Raw genomic sequence first — 24,889 nt, 5'->3', positions numbered from 1 at the left:
GTAATATCTTGCCCTGTTTTTTCCCTTGGCCATGCCTTGATCCTTTTCAAAACTCTGTCAAATGTGTTTGAAATTACCTGTGTATTGAGTTCTTGCGGCAAAGTTTTTAATAGCAAAATACTGGAAATTTCTTAAGTGCCCATTTATATAGTAGGAGATAAATAAATTATAAATTATGGTATAGTCCCACAATATGCAACTTTACCACCCAAAAGAAGAAAGTGTTTGTTTACTGATCCATATTAGTCTTGTATTAGTATTAGTCTGTTCTCATGCTGCTATGAAGAAATACCTGAGACTGGGTAATTTATAAGGAAAGAAGTTTAATTGACTCGCAGTTCTGCAGGGCTGGAGAGGCCTCAGGAAACTTAAAATCATGGCAGAAGGGGAAGCAAACGTGTTTCTTCACATGGTGGCAGCAAGGAGAAATGCCGAGCAAAAGAGGAAAAGCTCCTTTTCTAATGGTTTTATCCATCAGATTTCGTGAGAACTCACTATCATGAAAACACCATGGAGGTAACAGATCCTATAATTCAGTTACCTCCCATCGGGTCCCTCCCATGATACGCGGGGATTATGGGAACTACAATTCAAGATGAGATTTGGGTGGGGACACAGCCAAACCATATCATTCCACCCCAGCCCCTTCCAGATCTCATGTCCTCACATTTCAAAACACAATCCTGCCCTTACAACAGTCCACCAAAGTCTTAACTCATTCCAGCATTAACTCAAATGTCTAAGTCCAAAGTCTCATGTAAGACAAGGCAAGTCCCTTCCACCTATGAGCCTGTAAAATCAAAAGCAAGTTAATGACTTCCTGGATACAATAGGAGTACAGGCACTGGGTAAATACACCCATTCCCAATGGGACAATTTGGACAAAACAAAGGGGCTACAGGCCCCATGCAAGTCCAAAATCCAATAGGGCAGTCATTAAGCCTTAAAGTTCCAAAAGGATCTCCTTTGACTTCATGTCTCATATCCAGGGTGTGCTAATGCAAGAGGTAGGCTCCCACAGCCTTGGGCAGCTCTGCCCCTGTGGTTTTGCAGGGTATAGCCCCACTCCTGGATGCTTTCATGGGCTGGTGTTGAGTGTCTATGGCTTTTCCAGGCACATGGTGCACGTTGATGGATCTACTATACTGGGGTCTGGAGGACAGTGGCCCTCTTCTCACAGCTCCGCTAGGCAGTACCCCAGGAGGGACTCTGTGTGGGGGCTCCGACCCCACATTTCCCTTCGGCACTGCCCTAGTAGAGGTTCTCCAAGAGAGTTCCACCCCTGCAGCAAACATCTGCCTGGACATCCAGGTGTTTCCATACATCTTCTGAAATCTGGGAAAACTGAGGTTCCCAAACCTCAGTTCTTGCCTTTTGCGCACCTGCAGGCCCAACATCACATGAAAGCTGCCAAGGTTTGGGGCTTGCATTCTCTGAAGCAGTGGCCATAGCTGGAGTGGCTGGAATGCAGGGCACGAAGACCAAAGGTTGTACACAGCAGTTGGGAGGCTGGACCTGGCCCAGGAAACCACTTTTTTCCTTCTCCTAGGCCTCCAGGCCTGTGATGGGAGGGGCTGCTGTGAAGGCCTCTGACATACCCTGGAGACATTTTCCCTTGTCTTGGTGATTAATGTTCTACTTCTCATTATTTATGCAAATTTCTGCAGCCAGCTTGAATTTCTCCCCAGAAAATAGGGTTTTCTTTTCTATTGCATTGTCAGGCTGCAGAATTTCCAGAATTTTATGCTGTGCTTCCTCTTGAATGCTTTACTGCTTAGAAATTTCTTCTACCGGATACCTTAAGTCATCTCTCTCAAGTTCAAAATTCCATAGATCTCTGGGGCAGAGGCAAAATGCCACCAGTTTCTTTGCATAGCAAGAGAGACTTTTACTCCACTTCCCAAAAGGTTTCCCATCTCCATCTGAGACCACCTCATCCTGGACTTCATTGTCCATATTATTATCAGCATTTTGATTAAAGCCATTCAACAAGTCTCCAGGAAGTTCCATACTTTCCCACATCTTCCTGTTTTCTGAGCCCTCCAATTCTCTAGGAAGTTCCAAAGTTTCCCACATTTTCCTGTTCCAACCTCTGCCTGTTACCCAGTTCTAAAGTCACTTCCACATTTTCGGGTATCCTTTTAGCAGCACTCCATTCTACCTATACCAATTTACTATATTAGTCTATTCTCACGCTGCTATGAAGAATTAACCAAGACTGAGTAATTTATAAAGGAAAGAGGTTTAATTGACAGGGCTGAGGAGGCCTCAGGAAACTTAGAATCATGGCAGAAGGGGAAGCAAACATGTCCTTCTCCACATGGTAGCAGTGAGTAGAAGTGCTGAGCAAAAGAGGAAAAATGCCTTATAAAACCACCGGATCTCGTGAGAACTCACGCACTGTCATGAGAACAGCATGAAGTGTAACCGCCCCCATGATTGAATTACATCCCACCGGGTCCCTCCCATGACACATGGGGATTATGGGAACTATGATTCAAGATGAGATTTGTATGGGGACACAGCCAAACCATATCAGATCTCCATGGTATATAATTTTATTTTTTACATATTTTGTGTACGTGTGTGTGTTGGTGTAAAGTATGTTACCATTTATATAAGAAGAATGTTGTATATGTTCTTTTGCATATATATATATATATATTAGAACATCTTGGAAGGATATATAAGAAATGTATAACATTGACTACCTATGAATATAGTTAACATAATTTAAACTATAAGTACAGCTTTTAAAAAACCAAAACTTGATATAAAGCATTCTATGGACTGGGCACAGTGGCTTACGCCTGTAATCCCAACACTTGGGGAGGCTGAGGCAGGTGGATTGCCTGAGGTCAGGAGTTCAAGACCAGCCTGGCCAACACAGCGAAACCCCTTCTCTACTAAAAATACAAAAAAATTAATTTGGTGTGGTGGTAGGCTCCTGTAATCCCAGCTACTCCAGAGGCTGAGGCAGGAAAATCACTTCAACCTGGGAGGCAGAGGTTGCAGTGAGCCAAGATCGTGCCACTGCACTCCAGCCTGGGTAATAGCCAGACTCCGTCTCAAAAATAAAAAGAACTCGTATCAAGGCACTTCAGATTTTTCAGGTGTTAATTTGTAATGATTTAATTACGGCCAAATTGGATTATGTTGTAAACTTTCAGCCAAGTTTATCCAGCTCTTGGCCTGTGGGTCACATGTGGCCCAGGACAGCTCTGAATGCGGCCCAACACAAATTTGTAAACTTTCTTAACACATTATGAGATTTTTTTTCCCTTTTTTTTTTTTTTTTAGCTCATTGACTATCGTTAGTATATTTTGTGCGGCCCAAGACAATTCTTCTTCCACTGTGTATTAGTGTGTTTTCTGTGGCCCAGGGAAGACAAAAGATTGGGCACTCCTGCTTTAAACAATTGCATTTTATATTTTATTATACAAGAAAAGCAGACTTTAATTTAAATTCAACAATTTAATTTGCATTTTTACTTCACTAATCTAGGTATGGATGGCAGAACAGAAAATATCATATGATAAGAAGAAACAAGAAGAATTGATGCAGCAATATCTTAAAGAACAAGAATCATATGATAATAGGTAAGAAATTCTGTTATGCCAGTATATCTAGAATTATCAATTTCATGGGAATATTTTCCTACTGAATGATATATTAAGTCAGTTTTTTGGAATCAAATACCCAATTATAGGATTCGTTTCTTTCCATGAGGGCTATCTCTTTTACTCTCATACCTGTAGATGGCCACTTTTTCCAGCTTTACCCATAATTCACGTAAAATATAGATTCATGTGACTCGTATACAGTCTTTGAGCAAGTCTCAAATTAGGCAAAGCTTAGAAGAACAATCATGTCTATACTTGAACTGCTGAGACCTCTTACAAACTTATTTCTTTAACATACTCAAATGAAAAGATACCCAGGATACTTTCAAGAGGAAAAGTAAAGTGACTTTATTTGACATGCATGTCATTGTTCTGTTAAAAGCTGTATCGTGACTAGAGTTCTTCATTGGTGTCTTCTAACATGGTACCTGCCTTTAGCTATTGTGTTTGTATATGCAGATCTAACACTGAAGCTGGTTTCTCTTGGTTAATCAAGCAACCGAATAGTGGTGTTTTGGTAAATTGTCCATGAAGTTCAGTTTTCAATCAAAATATGAAATTTAGCAAAGTAATACTAAACTATTACTACTCTTTAAAATATAATATATTGAGAGGAAAGTTAAAGAAATAAAAGTTAAGTAGCTTTCTCACTAATTTCATTTAATCTTAGTAACTTTTGTTGAGTACCTACTCCATGCGCGGCAATAAGTGGTATTATAGGGACCTATAAAAGTGTGTGAAGTGTAGTTTCTCTCTACCCTTAAGAAACCCTAGTAAGAGATACATACATATAGTTCAAGGCCAAATATAATAACTGATGTATTAAAAACATACACTACTTTTAAAAATACAGCATGTATTTCCAGTATAGGAAAGAATAATTCTATTTAGGATAACGAAAGACTTTATGGAAGAGGTGACATTTAAGCTGAACTCTGAAGAATGATAAGCATTTAGATAGGTGGTTCTCAACTGAGCACCGTTTTTTGCACCCCCCTCTCCCCCGCACCCTGCCCAGGGAACATGTGGCAATGTTTGGAGACATTGTTTTGACAATATTTTGATTGTCACAACTGCGGACTGGGGTGCTATCAACATCTAGTGGGTGGAGACTGTGGATGCTGCAAAACAGCCTACAATGCACAGGACAGCTCCACACAACAAAGAACTATCTAGTTCAAAATGTCAATAGCATCACTGTTTAAAAACCCTAATTTGGTTGGGCGCGGTGGCTCATGCCTGTAATCTCAGCACTTTGGGAGGCCAAGGTGGGCAGATCACCTGAGGTCGGGAGTTCGAGACCAGCCTGACCAACATGGAGAAACCCCATTTCTACTAAGAAATACAAAATTAGCCAAGCCTGGTAGTGCATGCCTGTAATCCTAGCTACTCAGGAGGCTGAGGCAGGAGAATTGCTTGAACCTGGGAGGCAGAAGTTGTGATGAGCCAAGATCACGCCACTGAACTCCAGCCTGGGCAACAAGAGCGAAACTCCGTCTCAAATAAACAACAACAACAAAAAACCTTATTTTTATATTATTAATAGTAAAAACATATTGGAAAATGGAGACGGTGTTCAGGAAACAGTTGTTGAGTTAGAGGGATAAAAACAGAGTGGAGGTGGAAAACTAGGTTTGAAACAGATCACAGTGTTCATGTTTATTCTTTATCTTAAAAAAAAGACTATTTTCCCTTTTAATTAATATTTGAAGCCCTGCAAATACCCTGTTTCTCCTTGGACTTTTGCCTAATTTTGGTATTCATCAATAGATCTTGCCTGCATCAGTTATTTATTTCTGTGATGTTCTAATGGTTATTTTCTATTTCTATCATTCCCTCTACATTTATTAATTTGAATTCCTCTGTAAGGAAGAATTTCCCTTATCTAGTTATTATTAATTTTCTATCAATATGGACTCATGGCTGTTTATTTAATTCTTTGGATTATAATATAATACTATTGTTACTTATTTTCTTGCTCCAGTTGTTTCAGTTTGGGCCATTGAGAGCTTTGTTAGATTGGCTCGTATATCCATTTAACATGCACCAACCCTGTTTTTTTTTTTGTTTTTTTTTTTTAATGCTGCTTCTGGTCCCACGAGATGGTCAGACTCGTCTTTTATTTTCCTTGCTGCAGCACTGGAATCAACCAGTTTTCCAAGGCACCCAGATTCCTTTCATTGGTGAATGATATTTAGAAACCAGGATCTGAGCACTAAGTGTGTTCATTGCTACTGAGATGTTATTACTTCTAGGTTTGGTCATTTGAATGCAAATTTATGAGTAATTGGTCATTTGCCAAGTGTTTATTTCTTCCTCATTCAAAAGTACTGTTTTTGATAGCCAATTTCATTCTTCAGTAATCTGTTGTTTCTCTTTTAAGTTTTTACTGTCATAGAGATTTCTTAATGTTTATTATATCAATCACTTTAGCCACTTTATACTTTTTTCCTAAGATGAAAAAAAATTTTTTTTTTTTTTTTTTTTTTTTTTTTGAGAGGAAGGTCTCACTCTGTTGCCCAGGCTGGAGTGCAGTGGTACGATTATAACTCACTGCAGCCTCAAACTTCTGGGTTCAAGCAATCCTCCTGCTTCAGCCTCATGAGTAGCTGGAACTACAGGCGCGCACAACCACACCCGGGTAATTTTTTCTTTTCTGTAGAGACAGGTTCTCTCACTCACTGTGTTGATCAGTCTGATCTTGAACTCCTGGACTCAAGCAATCCTCCCACCTTGGCCTCCCAAAGTGCTGGGATTACAGGCATGAGCCACCACGCCCAGCTGAAAATCACATTTATTATTCTGTCTAGATACATACAAAGATTTTATGGGATGTCAAAAAAATCTATGTAAATTTTTAGTTGAGGTTAAAACAAAAATACCAATATTATACCTTTACCTTTTATTTTATATATGTGTTGACTTTTGCATAAAGTGGGAAACAATCTTTTAGTTTGGGTTTTATTATTATTTTTGTTTCAATATAAATGAATTGGACTGGGGACGATGGCTCATGCCTGTAATCCCAACACTTTGTGGCAGGAAGATTGCTTGAGTCCAGGAGTTTGAGACCAGCATGGGCAACATAGTGAGACTTTGTCTCTAAAAAAAACAAAAAAACAAAGAAAGAGAAATAAATAAAAAAATACAAATATAAGTGAAATGGTTTGTCTGTGGGTTTGTTTGTAAAATATATATTGCATAAAATTTACCATTTTACGTGTGCAATTCAGTGTACCCTTAAATTCAGTGTGGTGAACCATCATCATTTCCAAAACTTTTTTGCTATCTCAAACAGAAACTTGGTAACCATTAAACCATTAAAGAAGAATTCCCAATTCCCCTTGGCCCACAGCCCCTGGCAACCACCATTCTACTTTCTGTGTCTATGAATTTGCCTATTCTAAATGTCTCATATAAATTGAATCATATATTTGTTCCTTTGTGTCTGGCTTGTTTCACTTAGTATAATGTGTCTGAGGTTCATATATGTTGTAATATGTATCAGCACTGTATTCCTTTTTGTGGCTGAATAATTCTCTTTTGTATGTACATACCACATTTTGTTTATCCATCTGTTTGAGTATTGGGTTACTTCCACCTTTTGGCTATTGTGAATAATGCTGCTGTAAACATTGGCGTAGAAATACCTGGTCAAGTCCTTGTTTTTAGTTCCTTTGGGTATACACCTAGGAGCGGAATTGCTGGATCACATGGTAGGTTTATATTTAGCATTTTGAGGAACCATAAAACTGGTTGTCACAGTGACTGCACGATTTTACATTTCCTACTAGTAATGGAGTTGGGTTTCAGTTTCTCCATATCCTCTCTAACATTTATTATTTTCCTTTTTTTTTTTTTTGGAAGATAGCCAGCCAGTAAGTGCAAGGTGATATCTCATTGTGATTTTGATTTGCATTTCCCTAATAACTAGTGATACTGAGCTTGGCTTTCAGTGTATTTGATTTTGATTTTTTTTTTTTTTTTTGAGATGGAGTCTCACTCTATTGCCCAGCCTGGAGTGCAGTGGCGTGATCTCGGCTCACTCCAACCTCTGCCCGCCAGGTTCAAGTGATTTTTGTGCCTCAGCCTCCCGAGTAGCTGGGACTACAGGCGTCTGCCACCACACCTGGCTAATTTTTGTATTTTTAGTAGAGACGGAGTTTCACCATGTTGGCCAAGCTGGTCTCGAACTCCTGACCTCAGGTGATCCACCCGTCTCAGCCTCCCAAAGTGCTGGGATTACAGACGTGAGCCCCCGTGCCTAACTGATTTTGATATTTTTAATGATGTGAATTTAAGATGTAACTTATACACTTGTTTAAAGTGTTTGTTGTTTTTAAATATATTTAGACTTTTGGAGCCATCACTGTAATCTAATTTCAGAACATTTACATTATCCAAAAAAGAAATATTCTACCCATTAGCAGTCACTTCTCATTCCCCTGCCTTTTTCCTCTTCTATCTCTCAGCGCTGAGCAGCCACTAATTTACTTGCTGTCTCTATAGATTTACCTATTCTGGGCATGACCTATAAATTAGATCATATGTAATGTGGTCTTTTGTGACTGGCTTCTTTCACATAGCGTAATGCTTTTGAAGTTGACCCATGGTATTGCATGTATCAGTACTTCAGTCCCTTTTATTGCTGAATATCACTCTATTTATATCTACATCTATTGGATGTAGATCCCTGTGGCCTTTTGCTTCTTTTTTACAGGTCTTTATAGAATCCAGTGGATATAAGGAGAGGAATTATAATCATGTCATATATCCTTTGTGATTGTCTTTTCCAAATATAAGGAGAAACTATATTCACTCTTTAGCCTTCTTCTTTATTATTTTTACTTGGATCTTACGAATTAAAACTTTGACTGAACCAGTCATTCCATTTGTTACAGAGCTTTTTTTTCTAAAAAGCCTACTGTATCTTTTTTTAAACAGAACTCAAACAGGGAACTTTTAGTGTTAAAACAGAACTATAAAGAATGTGATTTTTGTCATGCATCAAACACTGAGTCCATCATACTAGTTGGCATGTGTAGACTTTTTTGCTGTTGTTGTTTTTGAGACAGAGCCTGGCTCTGTCGCCCAGGCTGGAGTCCAGTGGCACGATCTCGGCTCACTGCAACCTCCGCCTCCCAGGTTCAAGTGATTCTCCTGCCTCAGCCTCCCGAGTAGCTGGGATTACAGGCATGCACCACTACACCTGGCTAATTTTTATATTTTTGGTAGAGACAGGGTTTCTCCATGTTGACCAGGCTGGTCTCAAACTCCTGACCTCAGGTGATCCACTTGCTTTGGCCTCCCAACGTGCTGGGATTACAGGTGTGAGCCACTGTGCCCAGCTGTAGACTTTCTTTAAATTATTCTTTTTTCACTCACCTCACGAAAGAATTTTATTTTCTCATTTACTGTGACTCTTACAAGCCCTGGTTGGATTTGACTTCCTAAAGAAATCCCTGAGAGACTAATTTTTTCCAAAACTGATTCCTTTGCCTTTTCTTTTTTTGGTGGGAAAAAACAAAACCTTTTGATCCCTTACAATTAAGAAAAAGTGTTGGCACTATTTAACTAAATTGTAAATTTGTGATGGCATATGGGATTTCAAAGTTGTCATAATTTCCACAGCATTTCAGGGTTTAAGAAAATCCTGTAAGAAAAATGACCATGTTATTTTTCCCCTTTTTTGTTAGGATGGGTAGGATCTTTCAGGTAATAAGAAAGTCTCAGAGCTTATAACCAGTTACTAAAGAGACAGCACTGTTTAATTTCCATTCAGATGTAATCTAGTTAGTGGAGTAAAGTTTTAGAATTCTGTTTCTAACAAAAATATTTTATCTTAATTCCCTTAGGCTTTTTGGTGGGGAGTGGATTATTCTATAATTTTTTTTTTGTCCTACATAAAATCGTTAACTTTGTCTTGTTTCACTTAGATTGCTTATGGGAGATGAACGTGTAAAGAATGGCCTTAATTTCATGTATGAAGCCCCACCAGGAGCTAAAAAAGGTACTTACCTCCTTCCTTTTCTTTTTTTTTTTTTTTTTTTTTTTTTTGAGGTAGAGTCTTGCCCTGTCGTCCAGGCTGGAGTGCAGTGGCGCCATCTCAACACACTACAACCTCTACCTCCTGGCTTCAAGCAATTCTCCTGCCTCAGCCTCCCGAGTAGCTGGGATTACAGGAGCACGCCACCACGCCCAGCTAATTTTTGTATCTTTAGTAGAGACAGAGTTTCACCACGTTGGCCAGGCTGGTCTTGAACTCCTGACCTCGTGATCTACCTGCCTCGGCCTCCCAAAGTGCTGGGATTACGAGCGTGAGCCACCACGCCTGGCCTCCTTCCTTTTCTTGTAAGTCTTTGATGTGTTTGCAGCTAAAGATGGAAAAGTACTATGACATATTTTTTTAAAGTTGCTCTCCATCTTTTAAAATTGCTGTTATCCTGTGAAGATAATAAAAACTATAATCATACAACAGAATAAATACTAAAAAATATCTTTCTAATCTGATATTTCATAATGTGCCCTTTGAGAAGGAAAAAACCTTCATGTCCAAAGTACACTTATTCTTTCATAATTTGCATATGTATCTTTAGTCCTTCTTACTAAATATTTAATGCATTTGTAAATAAAAAACATAATATTCACTGTCAATGAACAGTAAAAAGTTTAAAAACGGAATTAACATACTTATTAATTTTAATTTTGTATTTTATCCTGCAGTGGTCTGAATTTTTATCATGTGAAAGAAGAAAAAAAGTCAAACTAATGAATTCTTATAAGTGACAATTAAATAACATGATATCATAGTGTATACAGTAGATTTTTATATTGAAGTTTTTAACTTGTCATACCTTTTTTCTTCCATATTTTTGATATGCAATCAAGAAAACAAAGAGGTAAAGTGCTATTTTCTATGTCTGAATTTACTTGCAATTTATTGTATTATATGGAAAAATTAAAAGAATTTTCAATGAATGTTTTTAGAAAGAAGAAACAGAAGGAGAGACCGAATACAAATTTGAGTGGCAGAAAGGAGCCCCACGAGAAAAGTAGGGATTGGTTTACTTTTAAGACAAGATATGTATCATTAAATTTATATTTACTGATATCCCATCTTATGTTGCTTTTTTAGTCATTAGAGGAGGCAACTGATGTGAAAAGTTATTTTTAATGATTTTAATTAGCTGTCTTATTCAACTAATCTGTTTGCTCATAGTCTTGTTTTATATACTTTTTCATTTTTTTAATATCACAAATTATCAGACTAGACACATAATAACTAAATGGTGTTTGGAAATACTAGATAGATTTTATAGTTCTGTATTCTTACTGAAGTAATATATTTCATAATGTTCTTAGAACTGTAAAACTATTTTTCTGATTAACTGCTGTTTAATTTTTTAAATTATTCTTAATATTGTGTTTGTACATTTCCTCTATTTAATAGATATGCCAAAGATGACATGAACATCAGAGATCAGCCCTTTGGTATTCAGGCAAGTGACACATATTTTACTCTGTAAGAATAATTTTTATTTAATAAACGTATCTTTATATTGTTGTCTAAAAGGTGTTTAAGCTGAAAAGGGGCACTATGGTTTTGATTTGTATCAGATAATATAAGGAATAGAGGAGAAAACATAAAATGTAGTAAGCTGATAAAAGACAGGAATCAGGCTGGGCATGGTGGCTCACGCCTGTAATTTCAGCGCTTTGGGAGGCCGAGGTGGGCGGATCACGAGGTCAGGAGTTCGAGACCAGCCAGGCCGACATGGTGAAACCCTGTCTCTACTAAAAATGCAAAAAATTAGTCAGCCATAGGGGCAGGCGCCTGTAATCCCAGCTACTCAGGAGGCTGAGGCAGGAGAATCACTGGAACCCAGGAGGTGGAGGTTGCAGTGATCCGAGACTGCACCATTGCACTCCAGCCTGGGCAATAGAGCGAGACTCCATCTCAAAAAAAAAAAAAAAGACAGGAATCAAACTTTTATAGTGAGAGCTATAATGATATTGGTCTCTGCAGTTTTCAGAAAATTTGGAGAATCAGCTCAAGGTCAAGAAAAGATTTAAATCTATTATTGGTTTAGAATCAGGACAGACTATCATCAGACAGCAAATCCTTGTAAAGAAAGTTTTATTGGAACACCGCTTTGCCTATTCATTTACTTGTTGGCTGTGGCTGCTTTCCCACTGCAGCAGCAGAGTTGAGTAGTTAGAATAGACAACATCTGTCCCAAAAAGCCTAAAATATTTACTACATTTGGACCTTTACAGAAAATGTTTACCAGCTCCGGGTTTTGAAATTTGAAACTTTAAAGGTTTACTTATTAAAATGAGAGAATTTAAGCTTAAATTCTTCACATAATGACATAATTCTTTTTGGTATTTTACCATTTCTTTTTGGATGACATTATATTGCCACCAAGTGAGAAGCAAAAAGAAATGGGAGTCAGCTTAGTTTCTAGGCAAAATTTATAGTGAAAGATTTTAGTCTTTGTATTAAACTACCAAACATAGTTTGGAGTCTTTTTCCCTGGAGATCTTTTAAAAATGTAATTTAGCTTAAATTCTATCAAGGAATAGGAATTTGAACATTGGTTAGATTCTTACTTTTTTAGTAACCAAAATCACATTCATTATTTCTCAGGTTCGAAATGTGAGGTGCATTAAATGTCACAAATGGGGTCATGTCAACACAGATCGAGAATGTCCTTTGTTTGGTCTTTCTGGAATCAATGCAAGTTCGGTTCCCACTGATGGCTCAGGTAGGCACTACACATGATTTGTTTCGGGAGAGGACAAACAAGGAAAGATAAAACAACATTTTTCTTTACTGTTTCTGGGTATTGTTTTATTTGGGTTTGTGTGTGTGGCTTGTTTGTTTGTTTGTTTTTGACTAAGACCATTCCCAAAATATGATTAATGGGAAACTCTGTTCATATATGTTGAATTGAAATGCTGTATAATAGGATTAAGTTTAATTTTTCCAGCCGAAGGCCCTATGAACTAAGTTTTAAAGTTAAATACATTAAACATAGTTTATCAGGCTAGTAGCCTAAAAATGGAAGGAAAAAATGCTGATTTCTCATATTCATATCCTGAATTATAAAAATAGACTGTACTGAAAGCCTCAGCAGCCATCTCTTTTTAGTAGAGGTAAAAACAAAGCTGAGTACATTAAAATTGTTTTTTACTTAAAGTAAGTAACTGTCCTACATATTACTGTCTACTTCAGAAAAATTGGTCTAATTTGGTTTAGATTATTTTGGTTCTTTTTCTAAAGAGATATTAAACTGAGAAGTTTTAACTTAAATTTATTAGTGCTTTGTTAGTATATTATTGAAACAGGCACAATAATCCAACCCTAACTTGTAATAGATCATAATAGAAATAATCTGTTTAATCCTGTAACCTTAAGCAAGTCCTTTCACTTTTATGAACTTCAGCTCCTTATTTTAAAATAAGGGTGATAGTATAACTCAGAGATTTCCTGCATTTTTAAAGCAGCTAGCACCTTTTTTTTTTTTCTTTTAAGAAATCTAACATGAAACCTCAGTATACGGAACATATAAAAGCAGGGCTGCTCTACTGAAGCAGATGCTCTGGGCATGAAGCCCTGTTCTCTCAGGCCACCAAGGCCTGTGATGCACCTCCTTAGACTCCCTTTGGCTTTCACTGCTGCCTCAGTCTGAGCCCAGGGTTTACCCTCAATCAACGTACGTTCTTCAGCCACTAATCACTAGCTAGAGATCCTGCTTCTTTCCAGCGAGCTGATTCAGGCTATAGGATTCAAAGTGCCAGTTCTCCTATTAGGAGTTTAGGAATTTGATGAATAAGTTTGGGGTTTTTTTTTTTTTTTTTTTTTTTTTTGAGACAGCGTCTGGCTCTGTTGCCCAGGCTGGAGTGCAGTGGCGCAATCTCGGCTCACTGCAACCTCCAATTCCTGGGCTCAAGCTCTCTTCCCACCTCAGCCTCCCGAGTAGCTAGCTGAGACTACTGACACACACCACCATGCCTGGCTAGTTTTTGTATTTCTTAGTAGAGATAGGGTTTTGCCATGTTGCCTAGGCTGGTCTCGAACTCCTGGGCTCAAATTGATCCACCTGCCTCAGCCTCCCAAAGTGCTGGGATTACAGACCTGAGCCACCATGCCTGGCCAGTAACCCCTTTTAAGTAGAAGGAAACTATTTGTGCAGTTTACGTAGAAGGAAATTATTCGCTCAGTATTGTCAGGTGAGACAATAGGTCTGGCAATCTCTGACAAAAGAACATCCCACTGATACCACAGTACAGGTACCCTTAAAAGCTTACATACCTAATGCCTCCTCCTCCCTTGCCCCCAGCTAACTAGTAGAAGAAGGGAGAAAGGCCTCAAAGGAAATAAAGCCCCAACGAAAATGGAGTGGTGTACGTTATATACCCATTGGCTCAAATATTTCTGACCACTTCTTTTTTAGTCACAGGGATTTGTTGTTATATCTGGAAGTATAACCTGTTTTCTGGAAGGGATTGCATCTTATCTTTTCTTTCACTCGAACCTTATAGTGCCCCTGCGACTGCATGACTCATGGGTTGACTTGGGACAGGCAGAAGTAGTTGTCTGTATGTCTCAGCCTTGTGTAACTCTGAGCCTGAGTAGTATAGACTCCAGACTCAGTGCTTTCTTTTAATAATCAGTAGACTTGATTTCTTTTGAGTCTGTATTAGAAAGTCTGCTAACATTCAAAAGAACTTGTGCTAACTGAATAGTTAACCTGTTTTTAAGAGTATTGAAAACACTAAAACGTCAAAAAAACATGCCCACAATTATGTGAATTCAGATATAATAAAGCTGGTTATTGGCTCTTCTCCAGCCCTCCATTTCTTTCTTCTTTTTTTTTTTTTTCTGAGACAGAGTCTTGCTTTGCCACCCAGGCTGGAGTGCGGTGGTGGGATCTCGGCTCACTGCGGGCTCCACCTCCCGGGTTCATGCCGTTCTCCTGCCTCAGCGTCCCGAGTAGCTGGGACTACAGGTGCCCACCACCACGCCTGGCTAATTTTTTGTATTTTTAGTAGAGATGGGGTTTCACCATGTTAGCCAGGATGGTCTTGATCTCCTGACCTCGTGATCCACTCGCCTCGGCCTCCCAAAGTCCTGGGATTACAAACGTGAGCCACTGCTCCCGGCCCTCCAGCCCTCCATTTCTATTCATTAACTTTATAATAACTCAGTCACTCAATTTATACAATTGACATTTGTGGAACCCTCTTATGGTGGGGTTTTACTGTGGTACTATTCCTTAGTAAAATGAACTTTTTCAGGATCAAGTGAATGAAGTAGAAAAAATGCTCAAGTATTTGGTTCCTATCAAGTTTTAACATTTATGTAACCAGGCTTAAGAAGTCTACATATTAGTGATTCTTTTTCTGTATCTAAATGAATTGAGCACCTGGGTGGGAGAAGATGAGAAGCATTACGTTTGTGGAAATAGTATGGTTTCTCTGCATGAGGCTGATACCCCTAACATATAAAATGTTCTTTCAGGGCTGGGCGTGGTGGCTCATGCCTGTAATCCCAGCACGTTGAAAGCCCAAGGCAGGAGGATTGCTTGAGCTCAGGAGTTTGAGACCAGCCTAGGCAACATGATGAAACCCCATCTCTACAAAAAATACAAAAAAATTTAGCTGGGCTTGGTGGTCTGCACCTGTAGTCCCAGCTATTTGAGAGGCTGAGGCAGGAGGATCGTTTGAGCCCAGAAGGTTGAGGCTGCAGTGAGCCAGGTTTGCACCACTGTGCTCCAGCCCAGGTGACAAAGCGAGACTGTCTCAAAAACAAAAATGTTCTTTCAAGTCAATATGAAAAAGATGAATACACAAACACAAAGGAGCAAAGGACATAAAGATAGTTTACAAAAGGAGGAATTCAGATGGCCATTAAACATATGAAAATATTTTCAACAACATTAATAACCAAAGGAATGAAAACTAAAATATGTTACCTTTTTGCCCATCAAACCTTGGTAAAGATTTTTAGAAGGTATGCATCCAGTGTTGGCACAAATGTGGTAAAATGAACATTTTATTTTGCTTTTTAGGTTTTTTTTTGAGACAGAGTGTCATCCTGTTGCCCAGACTGGAGGGCAGTGACACAGGTCTCAACTCACTGCAACCTCTGCTTCCCAGGCTCAAGCAATCCCCTCACCTCAGCCTCCTGAGTAGCTGGGACTCACAGGCATAAGCCACCATGCCCAGCTAATTTTTGTACTTTTTGTAGAGATGGGGTTTCACCATGTTGCCCAGGCTGGTCTCAAACTCCTGAGCTCAAATGATCATCCCACCTCAGCCTCCCAAAGTGCTGGGATTACAGGTGTGATATACCGTGCCCAGCCAAAATGAACATTTTAATCCTCTCTTGATAAATTAGAGCAACCTTTCTGGAGAGGTTATATATTTGCTGATATATATCAAAAGCCTGAAAAACATGCATACCTTTTTACCTAGAAATTTGCCTTCCAGTAATTTATTAAAAAAAAGTGATAAGGCAGATTTTCAAAGATTTATAGTCGTGAAAGATTGGCAGCAACCCTAAATGTTCATCAGTGGTTGGTAAGATAAACATATTTATTCAGTCATCGTTTATGGAGCACTTTTTCTGTGCCAGGCCTTGTTCTAGGCTCTAGGAACAAAATACCAAACCTTTCATTATATTGGGAATGACACACAGTAAACTAATAAATAAGAAAATATCAGGTATTTATAAGTTCTGTGATGAATGTTTAATTGGATACTGTGATAAGAACTAAATGGGGAATTACTTTAGATTAAGTGATCAGGAAGGGCTTCTCTAAGGAAGCAATGTTAAGCTGAGACCTAAATGACAGGAAGGATGCTGGCATGCAAGACATGGGAAAAGAGTATTGAGCATCTTAGGCAAAAGGAATAACCTTTCTTATAGAGGAAACCATCAGTTCTGAGAAGCCATGTACTTAGTGGTTAAGCACACAGACTGAGGAGTTGTGGAGCTACACAGCTACCAGGTTTACAGCCAGGCGTCTATGTAGCTCCATACATAGCTAACTGCTTTGCTACCTAGTATCTGTGTAACTTTAGGCAAGCTGCTTAACATCTCTCTGCCTGCATTTGCTTAATTCTTAGCACTGAAGTTTTTTGCTTACTTTTTGAAATAATTGTATTTGCCAATTCTGTATTTGACATCTTGCACATCAGCCAGTAAGTTTTATTTTTTGAACCCAAGCTCATAGAAGATACAGGCACAACCCCTGATTTACAATCTAATCAGACACATCAAAATAACAAAGAGTAATCCCAGTTTACAACCTAGTCAGGAAAACAAAGTACGGTATTATGTAAGGCTCTATTTAATAGAGAGTAACTGAGTGTTAAATTATGTAGCTAATAGAGGAGGTGGGACTAAAATGAGCTCTGAAGTATTAAAACTTAGGTAGAAAGAAAGGTTGACCAAAAAAGAAAGATTCAAAGAAAAACATAAGCACGGAAGATTTAACTTGGATGACTTTAAATGATAGCAACAGATTTAAGTGGCTCTCAACAAGCTGGCCAAAAGGGCTTGGCCACTGATGCTGTAGCCAGTGTTTACTCAAGCTTACCTAATGTAAAGGTTCACTTAAGTATTTTGTGTAAATGTTGGTTCCCAAGCCCCTGTTGCAGAGGGGTTGTTGAAGAAGAGTCCTGAGAGGAGGGAGAAGTCTGAGCATGTTACTCTCCAAGATGACGTTCACGATCTGAAAGTTTGGTGAAACCACTGTAAGCAAAATTAATGCCATGGAAGAGTGTGTGTGTATGTGTGTGTGTGAAGAAACAGGCAAAACATACACACACACACACACACACACACACACACACACACACACGGGGATAGTATTGAGAAAAAGGAAAGATGGTAATGTGTTGAAAGAGCTTTTTTTTTTCAAGGTGAGGGAAGACATTTTCAACATCATTTCTAATTTTTCACCATTGTAAACAGTCTAAATATCCAGCCCTAGGGGAATGGCAAAGTAAGCTGTTGATATCTTAAGTAAACTAAGGAATACAATTGAATCTATGCTGTGATTCTAATATAAATCTATGGGCATGTAAATTAGGACTGGAAAGAAACAAAAATGAAAGTAGTATGTTAATTAGGTGAAATTACAGGTAATTTTATTTTAAAATTAAAATGTGTGATTAAAAAGAAACTTAAAATTTAGGCTTTTCAAACATTGAATGTCACATGATATTCTTCAGAAGGCTAATGTTTTCCTTTGTACTCCCATATTAAACTTATTTTCAGAATAATTGGAACAGCTAAAAAAAGCAGAGTTACTGGTGTGTTGTAAAAGCTATGTTCATGATGAGAAATAACTAGCCGACTAAATTAATTCTTTGTCTCAGTCTTTATAGAATAAGATGTTAGGGAAATTTCCATTTCCAGTTTTTCCATTCAAACTGACATGGTTTGAGAACAAATACTTGTAAATACATTGGATATTTTAATTTCTTAAATCTTGTATCTTAGAATATCTGAACTCTATGATAAAATTATGATTTAAAATATCAGTAACTTTCACCATCTGTGATGCCACATAAAATGATGAAAGTTACTGATCTATTTCTTAGGCATCATCAAGGTTGAGAACCATCAGCTTAAACTATATGTAAGAACAATTGATGATTTGGGAGCAAAGTACCTTTTTCTGTTTCTTTAAATTATGTTTTACTTATTACAAAGTCATGAATCTACCCTAAGGAAATAATCATGGATATGTTCAAACATTTAGTCACAAAGGATTGTGTATAATAGTACAGTAAAAGAGAGGCCAGCCTCGGTGGCTCACACCTGTAATCCCAACTCTTCGGGAGGCCAAGGCAGCCAAATCATCTGAAATCAGGAGTTTGAGACCAGCCTGGACAACATTGAGAAACCCCGTCTCTACTAAAAATATAAAAATTAGCTGGGCATGGTGGTGTGCACCTGTAATCCCAGCTGCTCAGGAGGCTAAGGCACGAGAATCGCTCAAACCTGGGAGGCAGAGGTTGTGGTGAGCTGAAATTGTGCCACTGCACTCCAGCCTGGGCTACAGAGAAAAAAATAGAGAAAGAACACCTAAATATCTAACAAAATGATATTAAGTGAGTAATTATAGAATATTGTTACAATGGAATATTATCCCATTAAATGATAATGAAGATTTCTTAATGATATGGACATTGTTTACAACTTTGGTCAAATAAGAAAAGCAGGTTATGAAACAGAGTAGTTACATTTGTGTTTCTCTTTGTATCTTTAGGTAGACATGTAGACAGAGAGACAGATACTTTTAGAAAAAGGTTTGGAAGGAGATAGACAAATATTAACAGTGGTTGTGTCTGGGTGGTAGGATTACTTGAGACTTTTAATTTCATCTTTTTGTCTTACCTGTAATTCCATTAGTGAAGGTACATTACATTTATAAGTTTTTTAAATGAACATTGTTTTAGAAGAATTAAAAACTGTACATAGAAGCAAGTTATTTAAAATTGAATTGCTCAATTAATGCCTTTAAAGTTTGACTTAAATTTAGCAGTAGTACTTAACTAAAGCTAATAGAAACTCTCAAAGATTTCTCAAAAACAAAATCAAAATTCTGTATCAAATAGGAAAGCAAATAATAATGATGTTGTGTTCTGAATTTGAATGCAATGAAAAATGAACTGACCAGTTTTCTAATCCACTTGCTGATTCAAGCTAAAAAAAAAGTCTTTTCATTTAAAAAAAAATCACCTATTGAATAATGTCTCACCAGTGAATAGAGATTATTTTTGCAATAAGGCAATTTCAGTGGATGTGGTTATCATGGGATAATCACACCCCTGGGGTACAGCCTTGTGCCTGTAATCTCTCAGGAGTGTAATTATTTCATGATAACGGCACCCCCTGGTGTTGCATTATTTCTATTATGAAATTCTTGGTTTAGTATATAAAGTAACTTACTTTGATCACTGGAAACTGCAAGGTGCTGTTAGAATGTTCCAGCTGTGAGGTTTACAGAGACCAGCTATAAGATTTACTTCTCCTTTGCAAAGTTAAATTAGGCAATCAAAATGCTTCTTTGGGCTAAAATGGTTTAGAATATCTTTTCTACTGATAAGATCATCTTAACTTTATAAGTTTTCATCCACTCCAGATACTCAAAATTATATGTAAAACTTGTAAGCTTCAGTGCTGACTGAATTTTTATAAAATATTTTTATACTACAATACAATTAAATGGCCAGCCCACCTGGCTTTTATCTATATTCTATAGCCCTTATTCTTATCATTGACTCAACATCTGTCAGCTACTTGTGTTTTTAATGTATATTTAAATTAAACATTTTTAAATCCACAGTGGGATATATCAACAGCAAGTTTGTTTTCTTTTAACAACTTTTTTGGACTATAATTTGCATACCATACAATTTACCTATTTGAAGCATACAATTCAATGGCCTTTAGTATATTCACAGAGTTATACATCCATCACCACAGTCAATTTTAGAATATTTTTGTTACCCAAGAAAGATACCCGTTAGCCCTCACCCTCTAGTCCCCAGCCTCAGGCAACCACCTAATTTTTTCTGTCTCTATAGATTTGCCTACTCTGGACATTTTATATAAATAGAATCATATAATATGAGGGAAAGAATGTGGTTTTAATACCATTTTCTTTGCCTTTGAATTTCACAATGTAATACAACTAAAACCACTGATACCTGCCCCACATTCGTCCATAGAGTATTTTTCTTTTCTTTTCTTTTCTTTTTTTTTTTTTGAGACGGAGTCTCGCTCTTTTGCCCAGGCTGTAGTGCAGTGGCGTGATCTTGGCTCACTGCAAGCTCCACCTCCTGGGTTCACGCCATTCTCTCACCTCAGCCTCCCAAGTAGCTGGGACTACAGGTGCCTGCCACCACACCTGGCTAATATTTTTTTTTTTTTTTTTTTAGTAGAGACAGGGTTTCACCGTGTTAGCCAGGATGGTCTCGATCTCCTGACCTCATGATCCGCCCACCTCGGCGTCGCAAAGTGCTGGGATTACAGGCGTGAGCCACGGCGCCCAGCCCATGGAATGTATTTTTCTGTGATGCTTAAACACATACACACAGCAGAGTGCATAGTCTTATAATAATTAAAGCTTCTAACCCACAAGGGGATAAGAATTTGTGTATAGGTACCTATAAAGCAAATTAATGTTAGTAAGATTGTCAAAATAAATATAAAGCAAAATTCTATCTATTAAGTAATTCTTTTCCCCAAGCAAACAAAGATTTTGCACATCTTTCCATGTTTGAATTGCAGATTGATTTCCTCAAGAAGCAAACATGTAACACTAAACAGTCACTCTGGGCGAGGTGTGGTGGCCCACACTCATAATCTCCTCACTTTGGGAGGCTGAGAAGGGAGGATAGTTCAAGACCAGCATTTGAGACCAACTTTGGCAACACAGCAAGACCCTATTGCTACAGAAACTTTTTATAAATAAATAAACAGTTACTGTGTAGGAAAGCTAGACCTAGGGTTGCTGGGAGTGCTAGCTCTCCTTCAGCCTGCTTCTCAACCACCCATTATGCCCGCCATTGAACTCAGCTCTACACCAGCAGTGATAGTGGATGAACCAGCCCTGAAACTCTAATGCAGGCATGCCTTGTTTGATCATGCTTCACTTTCTTGCCCTTTGCAGATGCTGTGTTACAAATTGAAGGTTTGTGGTAAGCCTGTGCTGAGCAAATCTATCAGCACCAGTTTTCCAACCGTATGTGCTTACTTTGTCTCTGGGTCACATTTTTGGTAATTATTGCAATATTTCAAACTTTTATTATTATATCATTATGGTGATCTGTGCTCAGTGATCTTTGACATTACTATCGTAATTGTGTTGAGATGCCGCAAACTGCACCTATGGAGGATGACAAACTTAATGGATAAACGTTTTGTGTATTCTGAATACTCCACCCACTGCCTTTTCCCTTATCTCTCTCCCTTTCTTCAGGCCTCCCTGTTCTTTGAGACACAATGATATTGAATTTTGGCAATTAATAACCGTACAATGGCCTCTAAGTGTTCAAATGAAAGGAAGAATCACACATCTCTCACTTTAATCAAAAGCTAGAAATGATTAAGCTTTATAAGGAAAGCATGTTGAAAGCTGAGATAGGTAGAAAGGTAGGCCTCCTACACCAATTAGTTAACTTGTGAATGCAAAGGGAAAGTTCTTGAAGGAAATCAAAAGTGCTACTCCAGTGAACACACAAATGAGAAAAAAGTGAAACAGCCTTACTGCTGATATGGAGGAAAATTTAGTAATCTGGATAGAAGTTCAAACCATCCACAACATTCCCTTAAGCCAAAGCAAGGCCCCAGACTCTCTTCAACTCTGTGAAGGGTAATAGAGGTGAGGAAGCTGCAGAAGAAAAGTTGGAAGCTAGCAGAAATTGGTTCATAAGGTTTAAGGGAAGAAGCCACAACCCTAACAGAACTTCAAGGTGAAGCAGCAAATGCTGATGTAGAAGCTGCAGCAAGTTCTCCAGAAAATATAGCTAAGATAATTGATAAAGGTAGTTACACTAAACAACAGAGTGTACATTAGAGTTCACACAGTGGAACATTTAGAGTTCCAATGTAGATTGGAAAAAGATGCCATCTACGACTTTCATAGCTAGCAAAGAGAAGTCAGTACCTGGCTTCAAAGCTTCAAAGGACAAGCTGACTCTCTTGTTAGAGGCTAATGCAGCTGGTAATTTCTGAAGCCAATGTTCATTTGTCATTCTGAAAATTCTAGGGCCCTTAAGAATTATGCTAAATCTACTTTGCATGTGCTCTGTAAATGGAAGAACAAAGCCTAGATGACAGCACATCTGTTTACAGCATGATTTACTGAAGATTTTAAGCCCATTGTTGAGAATTGCTGCTCAGGAAAAAAGATGCCTTTTAAAATCTTACTGCTCATTTACAATGCACCCAGTGACCCAAGAGCTCTAGGGACAAAGACCAGCCAAATTCCTTATTACACAGCAGTTGTATTTTAATTTTCCTTTTTAGAGACAGGGTCTCTGTTGCCTGAGCTGACATGCAATGGCACAGTCATAGCTCACTGTAGCTTCAAACTCCTGGGCTCAAGCAGTCCTCCTGCCTTGGTCTCCCAAAGTGCTGGGATTACTGATGTGAGCCACCGTACCCAGCCATTTTCTTTAGTTCAAAATATATATTTTTTTATCTTTCTCTTGAGACTACTTTTTTGACTCCTGTGTTTATTTATAAGTGTGTTTTTAGATCTCTAAGTATTTGGGGATTTTCCAGCTATCTTTCTGTTACTGATTTCTGGTTGAATTCCATTATGGTCTGAGAGCATGCTTTGTATGATTTCTATTCTTTTACCTTTGTTAAGGTGTGTCATATGGCCCAGAATGTGGTCTATTTGGTGAATGTTCTATACAAGTGGGAGAAGAATGTATATTCTGCTGTTGTTAGAGGAAGTGTTCTATTAATGTTAGTACATCCAGTTGATGGATGGTACTATTCAGTTCAACTATATCCTGCTGATTTTCTGCTTGCTGGATCTGTCAGTGACTGATAGAGGGGTGTTGACATCTCCAACTATTATCGTTGATTTGTCTATTTCTAAAAACATTTATGTCTGTTTTTGCCTCATATATTTTGATGCCCTGTTGTTAGGCACGTACACATGGGATTGTTGTGTCTTCCTGGGTAATTGACCCCTTTATAATTTATGTAATGTCTCTCTTTATCCTTGATGATTTTCCTTGCTCTGAAATCTACTTGTCTGACATTAATATAGTTACTCCAGCCTTATCAATTAGTGTTAGCATGGTATATCTTTTTCTGTCCTTTTAATTTATCTGTGTCTTTATTTCTAAAGTAGGTTTCTTGTGGAGAACAATAACATATAGTTGGGTAGTTGGGTCTTGTTTTTTTTTATCTACTCGAATAGTCTTTTTTTTTTTTTTTTTTTTTTTTAAGAGACAGCATCTCTCTCTCTTGCCCAGGCTGGAGTGCAGTGGCGAGGTCATAGCTCACTGTGGTCTCAAACTCCTGGGCTTAAGCTATCTTCCCACCTTAGCCTCCTAAGTAACTAGGATGACAAGCATGCACAATCATGCCCACCAAATTTTTTTTTGGCGGGGGACGGAGTCTCGGTCTGTTGCCCAGCTGGAGTGCAGTGGCATGATCTCGGCTTACTGCGACCTCCTCCTCCAGGGTTCAAACGATTCTCCTGCCTCAGCCTCCCAAGTAGCTGGGACTACAGGCACCCACCACCACACCCGGCTAATTTTTTTGTAGTTTTAGTAGAGACGGGGTTTCACCGTGTTAGCCAGGATGGTCTCAATCTCTTGACCTCGTGATCTGCCTGCCTCGGCCTCCCAAAGTGCTGGGAATACAGGCGTGAGCCACCGTGCCCAATGCCCAGCTAATTTTTTAAAAACTTTTTGGAGAGACAGGCTCTCACTATGTTGCGCAGGCTGGTCTTCAATTCCTGGCCTTCTGCCTTGGCCTCCCAAAACACTGGGATTACAGGTGTGAGCCACCACACCCAGCCTCTGTCTTTTAATTGGTGTGTTAAGACCATTCTTATCAAAAGCAATGATTGAAATAGTTGGATTAATATCTACTATATTTGTAATTGTTTTCTATTCATTACCCTAATTTTTTGTTTCATTTTTTTGTCTCTTAGTTTCTGTTTTCTCTGGTTTTAATTGAGCATTTGATAGGAATCCATTTTATCTCCTCTTTTAGCATATTAATTATACTCTAAAAATTTTTTTAGCGATTGCCCTAGAACCACTTTTGTATGTATGCCACAGTTGTAAATATGAATTTACAACTAATCTAAGTCCACTTTCGAATACTATACAACTTCATGGTTAGTACAGGTATCTCATAACAGAGTAACCCAATTCCTGTTGTACAACTGAATAGCTCCCTCACATCCCTTATAACATTGCTGCCATACATTTCATTCACACCTAAGCTGTAATACCCAGTATATTGCAGTTTTCATTATTTTGAACAAACTTGTCTTTTAGATCAGTTAAGAATATGAAAAATAAAAGATTGTATTTTACAAACTTTGTTTCTTTCTCAAACATTCTGCTTTTCTTTATGTAGATCTGAGTTTCTGGCTTATATCATTTTCCTTCTCACTAAGGAACTTCTTTTAATATATCCTTCAAGACAAGTCTACTGGCAAAAAATTCCTCCATTTTTGTTGTCTGAGAAGGTCTTTATTTC

The 24,889-nt window shown here is 38.1% G+C and overlaps 1 protein-coding gene across 1 annotated transcript in view; it reads left to right on the top strand.

The window, feature by feature from the left end:
- CIR1 (corepressor interacting with RBPJ, CIR1) overlaps window positions 1-24,889 on the top strand; it is a 47,391-nt gene that overhangs the window by 4,486 nt on the left and 18,016 nt on the right. Inside the window, exons 2-6 of the mRNA XM_054477373.2 lie at window positions 3,506-3,600; window positions 9,561-9,634; window positions 10,612-10,676; window positions 11,075-11,123; window positions 12,275-12,392. Coding sequence (XP_054333348.1) covers window positions 9,590-9,634; window positions 10,612-10,676; window positions 11,075-11,123; window positions 12,275-12,392 — 277 coding nt within the window. The 5' untranslated portion in view covers window positions 3,506-3,600; window positions 9,561-9,589. The remainder of the gene's footprint in view (window positions 1-3,505; window positions 3,601-9,560; window positions 9,635-10,611; window positions 10,677-11,074; window positions 11,124-12,274; window positions 12,393-24,889) is intronic.

This window comes from Pongo pygmaeus, chromosome 11 (assembly GCF_028885625.2).
Source record: "Pongo pygmaeus isolate AG05252 chromosome 11, NHGRI_mPonPyg2-v2.0_pri, whole genome shotgun sequence".
Taxonomy (NCBI): Eukaryota; Metazoa; Chordata; class Mammalia; order Primates; family Hominidae; genus Pongo; species Pongo pygmaeus.
This window is presented reverse-complemented; position numbering and strand designations above follow the sequence as displayed.